General features: G+C 36.1%; 1 protein-coding gene across 1 annotated transcript in view; it reads left to right on the top strand.

Annotated features, from left to right (window-relative positions):
* Positions 1–1,312: 1,312 nt before the first annotated feature.
* CNTN3 (contactin 3) overlaps positions 1,313–15,742 on the top strand; it is a 236,910-nt gene continuing 222,480 nt past the window's right edge. The window contains exon 1 of the mRNA XM_061195539.1: positions 1,313–1,396. Coding sequence (XP_061051522.1) covers positions 1,342–1,396 — 55 coding nt within the window. The 5' untranslated portion in view covers positions 1,313–1,341. The remainder of the gene's footprint in view (positions 1,397–15,742) is intronic.

The following is a 15,742-nucleotide window of genomic DNA, read 5'->3' as shown; positions in this document are numbered from 1 at the left end:
TTGTAGTAATGGGGACAGTTAGAAATGGTCACAGATCCCATGATGGTGTAAGTTGCCAACCTGCAGTCCTTAGAGGAGTAGTTCTCAATCGTATTTCCACCTGTTTCAGATTCCCACGGGCCAAGTCAGAGTTATGCCGAAATCCCGGAATTCTAGCAATGCCATCACTTACTCCCCTCGCCTTCCCCAAGCATGTATATTATATTGCAAGTGAACAAGAGCAGCATTACTCTAGGAATAACTGATTTAATGTATTATTTTAAGTATGTAACTTGCAAGATGTCATATTTTCACTCTTGAAATCATTATTTGGAACACACTTAATTCTAATTGAATATATCACATCACATGGCAGGATCCCATAGTTAAGAACCACTGAGATTTCTCTCGTTTGCTTAGCAACAACTAAGACAGCCCAATCCATAGCAGCTACTGACTGAGAGTTGTACACCTTCTCTGCTAAAATGGCTGACATTAAAGTCATTCATTTCCCTGTGTGGAACCAGCTGAGTTTTAGCAATCGAAAAAAGTTTCTCTGATTTTAAGTGTGTGCATCCAGCCTACTTGATCATTAACCATGCAGTTTAGGTAGTTTCAAATGGCCATTGAAAATGACACAGGATATTCACACAATTATTTACTCTCAGCCAGCACATTCAAGTTTATGAAAATTCAGGAAAGCAAAAAATAAAGTAGTTTCATTTGCAAGATTCTCATACTGAACAATTTTCATCATTAGCATTTTTTTAATTCAACATATGTAATTGAGGGCTTTCTGCAATTGTTTCTGAAAAAACAGGCTTAAAATGAACATTGATAATGTTATTTATAATTTATATGCCTATGAGGGATTCAGAGACTATGAAAAGCAGTGTTTCAAGATATCAAATCTGCTGATTTGACTCTTAGTTTAACCAAAAATATTATCATGAGAGAAAATGAGAAAAGTTACAACTTCAGGGTAATATTTTACTTGTAATTACTATCTAGCAAAAGTTTCAATACTTAATATACTAATACTTAATATTTTAGTATTGTCAAACATTTCCAATTTTGTGAAGCCCCTCTGTCTGCCTATCAGTTACATAAAGAGTTTTTAAAATATCTACATATCATACATCTTTTTTGCACCAAAAAAGATTCATTTCATTTGGGGATTTTGAGTGGTTGAGAGTGGTACAGTTTTATGAAAAGAAGAAAATCTATGTTTTAAAGCAATTCATTTTTTCAAGTCTGACTTCTTTGTATATTTATTTTACAGATTAAAGGATTCACCTGAAGACATAGCATTCTATTCATCAGAGACTGGACAAGAGTTACTCTTGCTTTTGGCAATTAAAGATGATGTTGTCATGGAAACAGTTGATCCTGCTTTCATTCATTGGCTGCCTAGGAGGTAACAATAAGCTATATTTTCTAAATTGAAGTTAGAACTATACTTGAGTCATTTGTTAAATAATTTTTAAATGTTGAACTGATCCTCCACAAGTCTTTTTTTTTGTCCCAGAAAGGAAATTCTAATTTTCTCTTCTGATAACTGGATTCTCATTGTGCTCCCTAATGTTTACAGACCATTTTATTTTCATTACAAATATAATGGCATTTAATATCATGGATCTAATAAGAACCTGCTGTATAAAAAATAAATAAAATTCAAATTAAAAGAAAGAATAGATACATGTGTACAAAAAATATTATGGATCTACTGTAGTGTTATGAATATAACAGTTAATCAGAATTTGAGAATGTTAATTCATGACTTTTTTACCAAAATGGCTAAATCTTGTAATCTGTAGTGTAAAGGGAAAATACAGATTTTAAAAAATGTCAGTATTTTCATATCTAATCTTAAAAACAATACTATTTTTCTTTCAGCAAATAACTTATTTAAGGGACCAAAAATAAGGATAGAATTTTTATTTGTTAATTTTGAAAATTTGAAGTTTAGAACAAAACAGAAAGAAAAAGGAATAATTCTCATATATTCACCATACAAAAGCAATTCTTAAAAATCATTTGATGCATGTTCATTTTGTTTCATTTTCTTGAACAGTGGAAGAGTAAGACAAGGATTTTTTTAAATGAAGTAACATGTGTGCAACGATTAGTTTTTTGCTTTATTTTATTGTATTTTATTTTTTTATTGGGGTATAGTTGTTTTACAATGTTGTGTTAGTTTCTACTGTACAGCAAAGTGGAGTTTCCTGTGCTGTACAGAAGTTTCTCATTAGTTATCTATTTTATACATATTAGAGTATATATGTCAATCCCAGGCTCCCAGTTCATCCCACCCACCCTTTCCCCCATTGGTGTCCATACATTTGTTCTCTACGTCTGTGTCTCTATTTCTGCCTTGCAAACAGGTTCATCTGTACCATTTTTCTAGATTCCACATACATGCGTTAATATACGATATTTGTGTTTCTTTTTCTGACTTACTTCACTCTGTATGACCGTCTCTAGGTCCATCCACATCTCTACAAATGACCCAATTTCATTCCTTTTTATGGCTGAGTAATATTCCATTGTATATATGGACCGCATCTTCTTTATCCATTTGTCTGTCAGTGGGCATTTAGGTTGCTTCCATGACCTGGTTATTGTAAATAGTGCTGCAGTGAACATTGGGGTGCATGTGTCTTTTTGAATTATGGTTTTCTCTGGGTATATGCCCAGTAGTGGGATTGCTGGGTCATATGGTAATTCTATTTGTAGTTTTTTAAGGAACCTCCATACTATTCCCCATAGTGGCTGTATCATTTTACATTCCCACCAACAGTGCAGGAGGGTTCCCTTTTCTCCACACCTTCTCCAGCATTTATTGTTTGTAGATTTTTTGATGATGGCCATTCCGACCGGTGTGAGGTGATACCTCATTGTAGTTTTGATTTGCATTTCTCTAATAATTAGTGATGTTGAGCATCTTTTCATGTGCCTCTTGACCATCTGTATGTCTTCTTTGGAGAAATGTCTATTTAGGTCTCCTGCCCATTTTTTGATTGGGTTGTTTTTTTGATATTGAGCTGCATGAGTTGTTTTTATATTTTGGAGATTAATCCTTTGTCCGTTGATTTGTTTGCAAAGTTTTCTTTCTTTTTATTATAAAAACTCTCCAGCACCTAAAGGGTTGAAAGAATAGTACAATAAGTACCTATATATGCACCATTTAGATTTAACTATTGTACCATTTACTGTACTTGTTCTATATATATACATATGTGTGTGTATTTTCCATTCATTGTTTGATTGACTACACCATTTGAAAGTAAGTTACAGAAGTTATCACCTCTCACCTCTAAAAATTTCAGCATCCGTCTCCTGAGAAGAAGACCTATCTTCTAGATAAACACAAGTGCTTTATGATACCTAAGGAAAGTAACAAAAAAAAAGTAGCTTGTCATTTTTCTTTTCTAAGAGGAGGAAATTGGTATGGAAGGAGGCCAAATGCATTGTCAGGTAAAACATATGTTATTTGAAGACATGTTTATATTGGAGTAAACTTCTAAGCCCTTATGTCAAACTTTAAACATTCTTGAAGTATTTAAATGATATTTAAACCTCCAACTTTTAAAATAAAGTTTTTTTAAACAGGTTTTCCGCTGTGATGCCTCAATTTTGTTTCCTAAAACATTTTCTTTCCTACTAATCTAGCACTGAGGAAAAAAGGAGTAATTATTTATAAATTTCTACTGTTTTAAATAGTCTTTGGAGAAAGACCAACACAGATATCAAAATAAATCTTTTTCTTGGCTTATTTTCTTCATTTACAAAATTTTAAATTTGAGTTCTGTTGTATAAGGAGAAAATGAAAGGGAATACACTACAGCAGTATTATTATTCACAATATCAACTTTCATAGAAACAACCTTGAACTTTTACAATTAGTTGGAAACAGGTAGATATACTCAGAAAGTGGAAGTATAGCTAAAGAAAATGAGATCAGTATTTCAAAGGTTTAAAATTTTAAGTTGTAATTTTGCACTGTGTGCAAATTGTATTGCTTGTTTTCAATATTTTTTAGAAATGTTTTATAGACTTATGAACGAATTTACGGAGAAAGCAGTATCCATTTTACTAAAATATTAAGACATTAAAAAATTTAAAGGTCAACTTGATTTTCTGGGTATGTTGGTAAAAAAGCTATAAAGGTTGGTAAAGGAGAACTGGACTAATTGATATATGATAAATTTTATGTAGGGTATTACTTAGAGAATTGGTAATCTTTATAATTATAGTATGGAGAAGGATTTATCTCTGACTAATTTTCTAAAGAGTATTGATTGCGTACAGTTCTTTATGTACTGAATATTGGTACTCGTTTTGGATTTATATAGAATTTAGATTAAAAAGCCAGCTTGTGAGTGTGATATTCTGTTAACCAATATTGGGTCATTTTTTAAGTATTAAAGTTAAAAATCTGTTCATGAGGTAGGGAACATCTCTAAATAAATGCCAAGTAAAAACATGTTATGTGAATTCACTTGCGTAGAGTAGAGTTTATCCAAAGACGTAAACTCAATAAATATAGCAAATGCTTGATAATTTGTGTTTTCTATTTTCTCAGATTTAAGCTTTTTGTTATCCATTATTTTCTGCATTTTTAAAACTGTTTCCTTCTGTTGTTCTGTCTCTGCATGTTTCTCTCTGTAGCAAAGGGGCAAATAGTAATTTTTGGCTGGGAATTTTTCCTAAGGTGAACTTAATCGTGTTTTTCCTCCAAAACACCAGGCTGCATTCATTCTTTTAAAAATATTTATTAAGCATCTATTATGTGCCATACATTGTTTCCAGTGAAGAAAATGGACAGAGATCTGTGTCCCTGTGGGGTTTATATTCCATCATGTTAGGGTAGAAAATGATATTGATTTAGTAGATGCTAGTGCTGTGAAGGAAAAGAAGCAGAATAAGATGAGAGTGTGGGGGGCTGGGAAGTGAGTTACCAGAGGTCATCAGGTCCATCCTCATAGAGAAGGTGACATTTGGGCCAAGACTTTGTGGCGAACGAGTTGACCTCGTGAGTATTTAGGGAAGGGAGCTCCAGGCAGAGTCAGCAATCCATCCAAGTGTTTAATATATGACATGCTGAGTATTTCTAGAAACAGCAGGAAAGTTAGCTTGGTTGGACAAGGAAGAGTTATGGGAAAGAAGTAATAGGTGAGAGCCAAGAGTTAACGTGGAGATGGATGCAGCAAAAATGAAGGCCTTGTATATCACTGAAAATATTTAGAGCTTTTGCTCTGAATGCCCTCAGGAGCCATAGTGTGGTTTGATCAGAGAAGTGATGTAATCTGACTTTTTCTTTTTTTTTTTTTTTTTTAAAGGATCTTGCTGGATGTAATCTGACTTTTTTTTTTTTTTTTTAAGGATCTGGCTGGATGTTGTGTTGTGGATTTATTGTAGAGGTGCAGGTGAGCAAGCAGAGGTATCAGTGGGAAGTTAATGCCCTAATCAGGCAAGGGTTGTTGATGTATGACTCCAGGGTGGTTAACAGGGGCGGTGGTCAAATTTTGGATATAGTTTGAAGGTATATTCATGAGGATTTGTGGATGGAATATATGTGGGATATGAGAGAAAAGAAAGCCTTTATGATAACCTCAAGGCTCTATGTCACCGTGTGCCCACATCAAGAGGTGTACCTTCTGAATGAAATGAAGACCCTGCACAAAATAGGGTTGAGAGTTTTCCAAACTAAAGGTCACTACCAAATAGTGGATTAAAAAAATCAATTCTGTGGGTCACATTTAGCATTTTTTATTAGAATAAATAAATTAAAATTAAAGTAAGAATAGAGTATAATATATCAGCATACACTGCCCACTTAGTAAATATTGTCTGTGGAGCACTTCTGGGCATTTGGGACATGGCAGCGAATAAAACAGACAATGTCCCAGTCCTCATGGAGCTGTCCTTTTAATATTGTGTATTGGGTCTTGATCTTACGTATATTTCTTACTGAGTTGCTATGAAAAAAGTTTAAGAGCCAGAGACCTAGTTAGAGAACAGAGAGCTAGAGACAAGAAGAGGAAGGAACACTCGGATGAGGAAAACAATAGTAATGACAGGAAAATTAATAATACTAACAATAGTAATTAATGGATGCTCATTCATTGTGTACCAGGCACTGTGGAAAACGCTTTACTTAGGTCATCTAGTTAACAAAAATAACATGAGATAGATATTATTTCTATTTCGGAGATTAGGGAACAGTCTCTAAGAGTTTAAGTACCTTGCCCAGTCTACATGGTTGTCTCAAGATTTCTGTTTATCTCTGAAATCAGAGTATAGTTCCCTATCACTAGAATTTACCACTTCAGTAGTTTCTCTTCTGGAATGAAGTCAGAGGTATAGGCCATGGGCTAAAAATCGTCAAGGACCCAAGGAGATTGTTATCTTGCTCCTTAATTGCCTATTAGTTCATTGCTTAACTGTATTAGATACTTCACATGTTCACTGTCCTAGCCACATGTGGCAGGTGAAGATTGGAAACGTACCTAGCCCAACTGAGATGTGCCCCAATGGAGACTGTAAAATGCAGTAAAAGTCTTTTACAGAATGTAAAAGACTTGTAACCAAAAATATTCAGAGTTTAAAAAAATTATTTAAATATCTCAATAATTTTTATTGATTAAATTCTGCACTGATAATAATTTAATTATATTTGGTCAAGCAAAAATATTAAAATTAATTTCACCTGTTTCTTTTAACCTTTTTTAATGTGGTTACTAGAAATTTTAAAATAGTGTGCGTGACTTGTGTTATATTTCTATCAGACAGCACTGCCCTAGACATTTATAAAATAGAAACCCGACCATTTTGCAAAGGTTTTCTAATATCTAATACCCCAAAGGGAGCCCAAATCATGGAAGCTAATGGAGACTTTTTGGTTTTTTTTTTTGAATTTTATTTAATTTACATTTTATACAGCAGGTTCTTATTAGTCATCCATTTTATACACCTCAGTGTATACATGTCAATCCCCATCTCCCAATTCATCACACCACCACCCCCCCCCCCACTGCTTTCCCCGCTTAGTGTCTATACGTTTGTTCTGTACATTTGTGTCTCAGTTTCTGCCCTGCAAACCGGTTCATCTGTACCATTTTTCTAGGTTCCAGTATATGTTTTAATATACGATATTTGTTTTTCTCTTTTTGACTCACTTCACTCTGTGTGACAGTCTCTAGATCCATCCACATCTCTACAAATGACCCATTTTCGTTCCTCTTTATGGCTGAGTAATATTCCATTGTATATATGTACCACATCTTCTTTATCCATTCGTCTGTCGATGGGCATTTAGGTTGTTTCCATGACCTGGCTATTGTAAATAGTGCTGCAATGAATATTGGGGTGCAAGTGTCTTTTTCAATTATGTTTTTTTCTGGATATATACCCAGTAGTGGGATTGCTGGGTCATATGGTAATTCTATTTTCCGTTTTTTAAGGAACCTCCATACTGTTCTCCATAATGGCAGTATCAATTTACATTCCCACCGAGAGTGCAAGACGGTTCCCTTTTCTCCACACCCTCTCCAGCATTTGTTGTTTGTAGATTTTCTGATGCTGCCCATTCTAACTGGTGTGAGGTGATACCTCATTGTAGTTTTGATTTGCATTTCTCTAATACTTAGTGATGTTGAGCAGCTTTTCATGTGCTTCTTGGCCATCTGTATGTCTTCTTTGGAGAAATGTCTGTTTAGGTCTTCTGCCCATTTTTGGATTGGGTTGTTTGTTTTTTTAATATTGAGCTGCATGAGCTGTTTATATATCTTGGAGGTTAATCCTTTGTCCGTTGATTCGTTTGCAAATATTTTCTCCCATTTTGAGGGTTGTCTTTTCGTCTTGTTTATGGTTTCCTTTGCTGTGCCAAAGCTTTTAAGTTTCATTAGGTCCCATTTGTTTATTTTTGTTTCTATTTCCATTACTCTAGGAGGTGGATCAAAAAAGATCTTGCTGTGATTTATGTCAAAGAGTGTTCTTCCTATGTTTTCCTGTAAGAGTTTTATAGTGTCTGGTCTTACATTTAGGTCTCTACTCCACTTTGAGTTTATTTTTGTGTATGGTGTTAGGGAGTGTTCTAATTTCATTCTTTTACATGTAGCTGTCCAGTTTTCCCAGCACCACTTATTGAAGAGACTGTCTTTTCTCCATTTTATATCCTTGCTTCCTTTGTCATAGATTAGTTGACCATAGGTGCGTGGGTTTCTCTCTGGGCTCTCTATCTTGTTCCATTGATCTATGTTTCTGTTTTTGTGCCAGTACCATATTGTCTTGATTACTGCAGCTTTGTAGTGTAGTCTGAAGTCAGGGAGTCTGATTCCTCCAGCTCCATTTTTTTCCCTCAAGACTGCTTTGGCTATTCGGGGTCTTTTCTGACTCCATACAGATTTTAAGATTTTTTGTTCTAGTCCGTAAAAAATGCCATTGGTAATTTGATAGGGATTGCATTGAACCTGTAGATTGCTTTGGGTAGTATAGTCATTTTCACAATATTGATTCTTCCAATCCAAGAACATGGTATATCTCGCCATCTGTTGGTATCATCTTTAATTTCTTTCATCAGTGTCCTATAGTTTTCTGCATACAGGTCTTTTGTCTCCCTAGGTAGGTTTATTGCTAGGTATTTTATTCTTTTTGTTGCAATAGTAAATGGGAGTGTTTCCTTAATTTCTCTTACAGATTTTTCATCATTAGTGTATAGGAATGCCAGAGATTTCTGTGCATTAATTTTGTATCCTGCAACTTTACCAAATTCATTGATTAGCTCTAGTAGTTTTCTGGTGGCATCTTTAGGATTCTCTCTGTATAGTATCATGTCATCTGCAGACAGTGACAGTTTTACTTCTTCTTTTCCAATTTGTATTCCTTTTATTTCCTTTTCTTCTCTGATTGCTGTGGCTAGGACTTCCAAAACTATGTTGAATAATAGTGGTGAGAGTGGACATCCTTGTCTTGTTCCTGATCCTAGAGGAAATGCTTTCAGTTTTTCAACATTGAGAATGATGTTTGCTGTGGGTTTGTCATATATGGCCTTTATTATATTGAGGTAGTTTCCCTCTATGCCCACTTTCTGGAGAGTTTTTATCATAAATGAGTGTTGAATTTTGTCAAAAGCTTTTTCTGCATCTATTGAGATGATCATATGGTTTTTATTCTTCAATTTGTTCATATGGTGAATCACATTGATTGATTTGCATATATTGAAGAATCCTTGCATCCCTGGGATAAATCCCACTTGATCATGGTGTATGATCCTTTTAATGTGTTGTTGGATTCTGTTTGCTAGGATTTTGTTGAGGTTTTTTGCATCTGTATTCATCAGTGATATTGGTCTGTACTTTTCTTTTCTTGTAGTATCTTTGTCTGGTTTTGGTGTCAGGGTGATGGTGGCCTCATAGAATGAGCTTGGGAGTGTTCCTTCCTCTGCAATTTTTTGGAAGAGTTTGAGAAGGATAGGTGTTAGCTCTTCTCTAAACGTTTGATAGAATTCGCCTGTGAAGCCATCTGGTCCTGGACTTTTGTTTGTTGGAAGATTTTTAATCACGGTTTCAATTTCATTACTTGTGATTGGTCTGTTCATATTTTCTATTTCTTCCTGGTTCGATCTTGGAAGGTTATACCTTTCTAAGAATTTGTCCATTTCTTCCAGGTTCTCCATTTTATTGGCATAGAGTTGCTTGTAGTAGTCTCTTTGGATGCTTTGTATTTCTGCCGTGTCTGTTGTAACTTCTTTTTCATGTCTAATTTTATTGATTTGAGTCCTCTCCCTCTTTTTCTTGATGAGTCTGGCTACTGGTTTATCAATTTTGTTTATCTTCTCAAAGAACCAGCTCTTAGTTTTATTGACCTTTGCTATTGTTTTCTTTGTTTCTATTTCATTTATTTCTGCTCTGATCTTTATGATTTCTTTCCTTCTGCTAACTTTGGGTTTTGTTTGTTCTTCTTTCTCTAATTGCTTTAGGTGTAAGGTTAGGTCATTTATTTGAGATTTTTCTTGTTTCTTGAGGTAAAATTGTATTGCTATAAACTTCCCTCTTAGAACTGCTTTTGCTGCATCCCATAGGTTTTGGATCGTCGTGTTTTCATTGTCATTTGCCTCTAGGTATTTTTTGATTTCCTCTTTGATTTCTTCAGTGATCTCTTGGTTATTTAGTAACGTATTGTTTAACCTCCATGTGTTTGTGTTTTTTACGTTTTTTTCCCTGTAATTCATTTCTAATCTCATAGCGTTGTGGTCAGAAAAGATGCTTGATATAATTTCAATTTTCTTAAATTTACTGAGGCTTGATTTGTGACCCAAGGTGTGATCTATCCTGGAGAATGTTCCGTGTGCACTTGAGAAGAAAGTGTAATCTGCTCTTTTTGGATGGAATGTCCTATAAATATCAATTAAATATATCTGGTCTGTTGTGTCATTTAACGTTTGTGTTTCCTTATTAATTTTCTGTTTGGATGATCTGTCCGTTGGTGTAAGTGAGGTGTTAAAGTCCCCCACTATTATTGTGTTACTGTCGATTTCCTCTTTTATAGCTGTTAGCAGTTGCCTTATGTATTGAGGTGCTCCTGTGTTGGGTGCATATATATTTATAATTGTTCTTCTTCTTGGATTGATCCCTTGATCATTATGCAGTGTCCTTCCTTATCTCTTGTAACATTCTTTATTTCAAAGTCTATTTTATCTGATATGAGTATTGCTTCTCCAGCTTTCTTTTGATTTCCATTTGCATGGAATATCTTTTTCCATCCCCTCACTTTCAGTCTGTATGTGTCCCTAGGTCTGACGTGGGTCTCTTGTAGACAGCATATATATGGGTCTTGTTTTTGTATCCATTCAGCAAGCCTGTGTCTTTTGGTTGGAGCATTTAATCCATTCACATTTAAGGTAATTATCGATATGTATGTTCCTATGACCATTTTCTTAATTATTTTGGGTTTGTTTTTTAGGTCCTTTTCTTCTCTTGTGTCCCCCACTTAGAGAAGTTCCTTTAGAATTTGTTTTAGAGCTGGTTTGGTGGTGCTAAATTCTCTTAGCTTTTGCTTGTCTTTAAAGCTTTTGATTTCTCCATCTGATCTGAATGAGATCCTTGCTGGGTAGAGTAATCTTGGTTGTAGGTTCTTCCCTTTCATCACTTTAAGTATATCATGCCACTCCCTTCTGGCTTGTAAAGTTTCTGCCGAGAAATCAGCTGTTAACCTTATGGGGGTTCCCTTGTATGTTATTTGTCGTTTTTCCCTTGCTGCTTTCAATAATTTTTCTTTGTCTTAAATTTTTGCCAATTTGATTACTATGTGTCTTGACGTGTTTCTCCTTGGGTTTATCCTGTATGGGACTCTCTGTGCTTCCTGGACTTGGGTGGCTATTTCCTTTCCCATGTTAGGGAAGTTTTCGACTGTAACCTCTTCAAATATTTTCTCTGGTCCTTTCTCTCTCTCTTCTCCTTCTGGGACCCCTATAATGCGAATGTTGTTGCGTTTAATGTTGTCCCAGAGGTCTCTTAGGCTGTCCTCATTTCTTTTCATTCTTTTTTCTTTAGTCTGTTCCACAGCAGTGAATTCCACTATTCTGTCTTCCAGGTCACTTATGCGTTCTTCTGCCTCAGTTATTCTGCTGTTGATTCCTTCTAGTGTAGTTTTCATTTCAATTATTGTATTGTTCATCTCTGTTCTTTAATTCTTCTAGGTCTTTGTTAAACATTTCTTGCATCTTCTCAATCTTTGCCTCCATTCTTTATCCGAGGTCCTGGATCATCTTCACTATCATTATTCTGAATTCTTTTTCTGGAAGGTTGCCTATCTCCACTTCATTTAGTTGTTTTTCTGGGGTTTTATCTTGTTCCTTCATCTGGTACATAGCCCTCTGCCTTTTCATCTTGTCTGTCTTTCTGTGAATGTGGTTTTTGTTCCACAGGCTGCAGGATTGTAATTCTTCTTGCTTCTGCTGTGTGTCCTCTGGTGGATGAGGCTCTCTAAGAGGCTTGTGTAAGTTTCCTGATGGGAGGGACTGGTGGTGGGTAGAGCTGACTGTTGCTCTGGTGGGCAGAGCTCAGTAAAACTTCGATCTGCTTGACTGTTGATGGGTGAGGCTGGGTTCCCTCCCTGTTCGTTGTTTGGCCTGAGGCAACCCAACACTGGAGCCTACCTGGGCTCTTTGGTGGGGCTAATGACAGACTCTCGGAGGGCTCAAGCCAAGGAGTACTTCCCAGAACTTCTGCTGCTAGTGTCCTTGTCCTCACAGTGAGACAGAGGCACCCGCTAATGGGGACTTTCTGATTTCCCATGAAAAGTTGTAAGTGTCTCCTGAGTGTGTATTAGCAGCAAATACTGAATCCCTTGTCAGATGAGTTCTGATTTCAGGTTTCAGTACTTGGTGAATGTAGGCAAATCTTTAATCAATGCATGTGGAAATTCTAAACTTTGCAGAGACTATTCTGTTTTTACTTTTAATCTTTTAGTGGGACTACTAACAAGGCAAATAAAAGTCCTTTGGAAAAGGAAGCTTCCTTGGATAACTGAAATCATTGTTGATGCCTAGTTTAAAACACCATCATGGAAAATATCATATTTCTGTAAAAGTTCTAGTGTTCTTATTTCATCAAATTATTCTCTTAAAATTGTAGTGAGCAATCAACACATTGCAATCTATTATTATTTTGGTAGTAGCTAGAAATTACTTGTGAAAATAAGTAGCCATTAATCCAAAAGGGAAGATGATTTTTAGTTGTGTTTAACTTTCTTGTAGTGGATATTGTGTTGGTATCTCCGATATCTACTGTTTTCTGCAATGATGAAACAGCCCTGAGGCCTGGAAGAGATTGACTCCATGCAGAGCTCCATAGATGGACCCATCTGATTTGCCCCAGTGATTGGCTTAAGCCATTGAGCTCATGGGATTTTTTTTTTTTTTTTTTGGCCATAAGATTTGATTGATTCAAGGACTTTTTGTTCAAACTTTGTGGGAAGTGCCCTTTCTCCTAGTGTATCTGAATGAGGAATCCGGACACCCTGCTTGCTGTAGGTGGCTAACCTATAATCACCTGGGAAGCCAGCCTGAGGGAAAAGCTGATTCTTGCATTGAGATCAGAGAAATCAGAAGACACCAGGTCCTTGATGAAATCATGTTGACATGTCCCCCCCACCCCCCCTTCTGGCTTAAACATCATCAAAAGCGGTAAATGCCCCACCTCTAGCCCCTATGCCCTGGCATAACCCTATTCCACAGAGCTGCATTAACCTGTGAAATTTATGTTTGCCTCTTTCAGGAGCTACCAGGGCAGTAAAGGCTTGTGTCCACTCATAGGTATCCCTAAATGTAGTATAACTGAGACTATGAAACCATACCTTTACGAGATGATTTAGATCACCTAGATTAAATCATTTTTTAAAAATTGTTGATATTACAAATAAGGATAAAATGCGTGATCATCAAGCATGAGCCTTGGCTTCCTTTAACAGTGTAGTGTATAATGGACAATATATACAAACAAAATACACATGTTTGGGCTGCATTTGCAAATCATAAACTCTGCTTGTTTTAAAGCCAATAGTTTGTGTGCAAATACAAACCAAGCCTACTGGTACACATCTTTGAGTGCCCTTAATCATAGATTCCATCCTGTTCTTTGTCATCTTAATGTGAAAATCTTTCTGTGCTAGTCTGTCATACAAATAGTGATTAAGGAAAGCTTTGGAAGCAAAATGAACTTTCCAAGTTCTCCCTGAGATAATTGGGGAATATTTTTCAATTGGTTCTAATACCGCCACCCTGTAATCACTGAGAAAATGAGTTTGTGGCATTGGATGTGGCACTTCAAGTAAACTGTTGTCATAAGCTCAAATGACTGTCATTTTTTTCTGTAGTATTTATTTGTGTGCAGTGTAATATGATTTGATAGCATTGACACTGGTGAAATGGAGATGTCGCTGATCTCTGCTTATAAATCTTGACATCCTCCGTGTTTTCACCAGTAAACTTACTTCAAATAATTCCCTCAATTGCCTAAATCTTGAATTGCTTTTCATTTATCCTGTTTAAATCTTGACGGCTTATCAGAGTACACATGTGAAAATCAGGGGGGAAGAAAGCAAGCATTGTTGGTGTGTTTTGTTCCTATAACCTTGATCTCCGCCTATTGGATTTTTGTAAGCTTCGTGGTGCCTAAGAAGGCTTTGGAATAATGTGTATTTGAAATGCTATTAGAGTTCAACAAACACATAAGCTTAAATAAAACCCACAATTTTATTTAGCTCTTAAAGTAGCTATTGTCTCAAAAGTATCTGTTGGTTGGTTCACTGACTCCTGCAAATAAAGTGCTCATTCAAACCAATTTAACTGACTATTGCCTAAGTGTTAAGCAGTCTTAAAGTACTCATCATATGAAAGTGTTTTTAATTACCCCTGTGCAAATTATGTCTTTCCATGAATTGTATTAGCAGAGCTAAATGGATTTGGGTTCCTGGTATGTAAGGGTGCATTCTTAAGTATTAACTCATGAATAATGGTGAACTTTGAGTATAACATACTCACACATATGTATGCATTTATACAAGCCACAACAAAAGGAATCTTGATTCTAGTCAGTTAACACATTTTTTGCAAAGGGAAGGCAGTGGTTATGCTGTTACACTAAATTACTCTTCCTCTTCATTGTCCCCTATTCTCACCCCATCCCTATTCCCACTTCCAGTACACCTTTCCATAGGCAGGTCCTGTCTTTATTGTCTCTCATCTCACCTATTGCCCTGGCCTTGCTCCTCATCTTTCTGCCTGCTTTTCCTTCCTTTCTACAGTGCATCTCATACATTGCGACCGGAGTTGCCATTTGGCAGGCAGTTGCTGAGTGTCTGCTTTGTGTGAGGCATTGTGGTAAGTGCTGTGGAGGAGTCCAAGATGAATCATTCGGTTGCTGTCTGTCTAGGAAGGAAAGAAGGCACATGCAAACAATGAGAGGAGAAAAAAATGCTAAGATTTAGGATCCTATTTAAGAAAAATACTAAAAACCTGGCATGGAAGCTCTAAGAAGACAGATCTTATAGAAAGGAAGGAAGAAAAAATATTTATGGAGAGAACAGCATTTGAGCTGGGTCTTAATATAATAATAATTAGAGTGAAGATGTAGTGAGTGCTTGCTTTGTACCAAGCACTGAGCAAAGGGCCTTGCCTGAGTTATATCCTCTGAACCTTGTGCTATTGTGATCCCTATTTTGTAAATGAGGGTCTGAGGTTCTGAGAAGAAGATATTTCCTAAAATTCACATAGTTAATAAGGGAAGTCAAAGAGTAATCTATAAGACAGCTTCATTCCATAGCCCATGGATATAACCATTATGTTAAAACTGGACATAATCTAAGAGAACAAGGCAGTGTCTTAGTCTGCTCAGATTGCTATAACAAAATACCGTAGCCTGAGTGGCTTAAACAGAAATTTATTTCTCATAACCCTTGAGGGTGAGAAGTCTAAGATCATGACTGCCGGCTGATCACTTCCTCACAGGACACTCTTCATGGTTTGCATTTGGCTCTCTTCTTGCTGTATCCTCACAAGGCAGGGAGAGACAAAGAGCAAGCTCTATGGTCTCTTCTTATAAGGGCACTAATCCTATTATGAGGACCCCATCCTCATGACTTCATTTAATCCTAATTTCCTCTCAAGGGCCTTTCCTCCTAATGTCACCACTCTGGGGTTGGGGCTTTAACATATGAACTTTGGGGAGGACACAAACATTCAGTCAGGCAGAAGAAAATC

Source organism: Eubalaena glacialis, chromosome 7, assembly GCF_028564815.1.
Source record: "Eubalaena glacialis isolate mEubGla1 chromosome 7, mEubGla1.1.hap2.+ XY, whole genome shotgun sequence".
In the NCBI taxonomy this organism is placed as follows: Eukaryota; Metazoa; Chordata; class Mammalia; order Artiodactyla; family Balaenidae; genus Eubalaena; species Eubalaena glacialis.
This window is presented reverse-complemented; position numbering and strand designations above follow the sequence as displayed.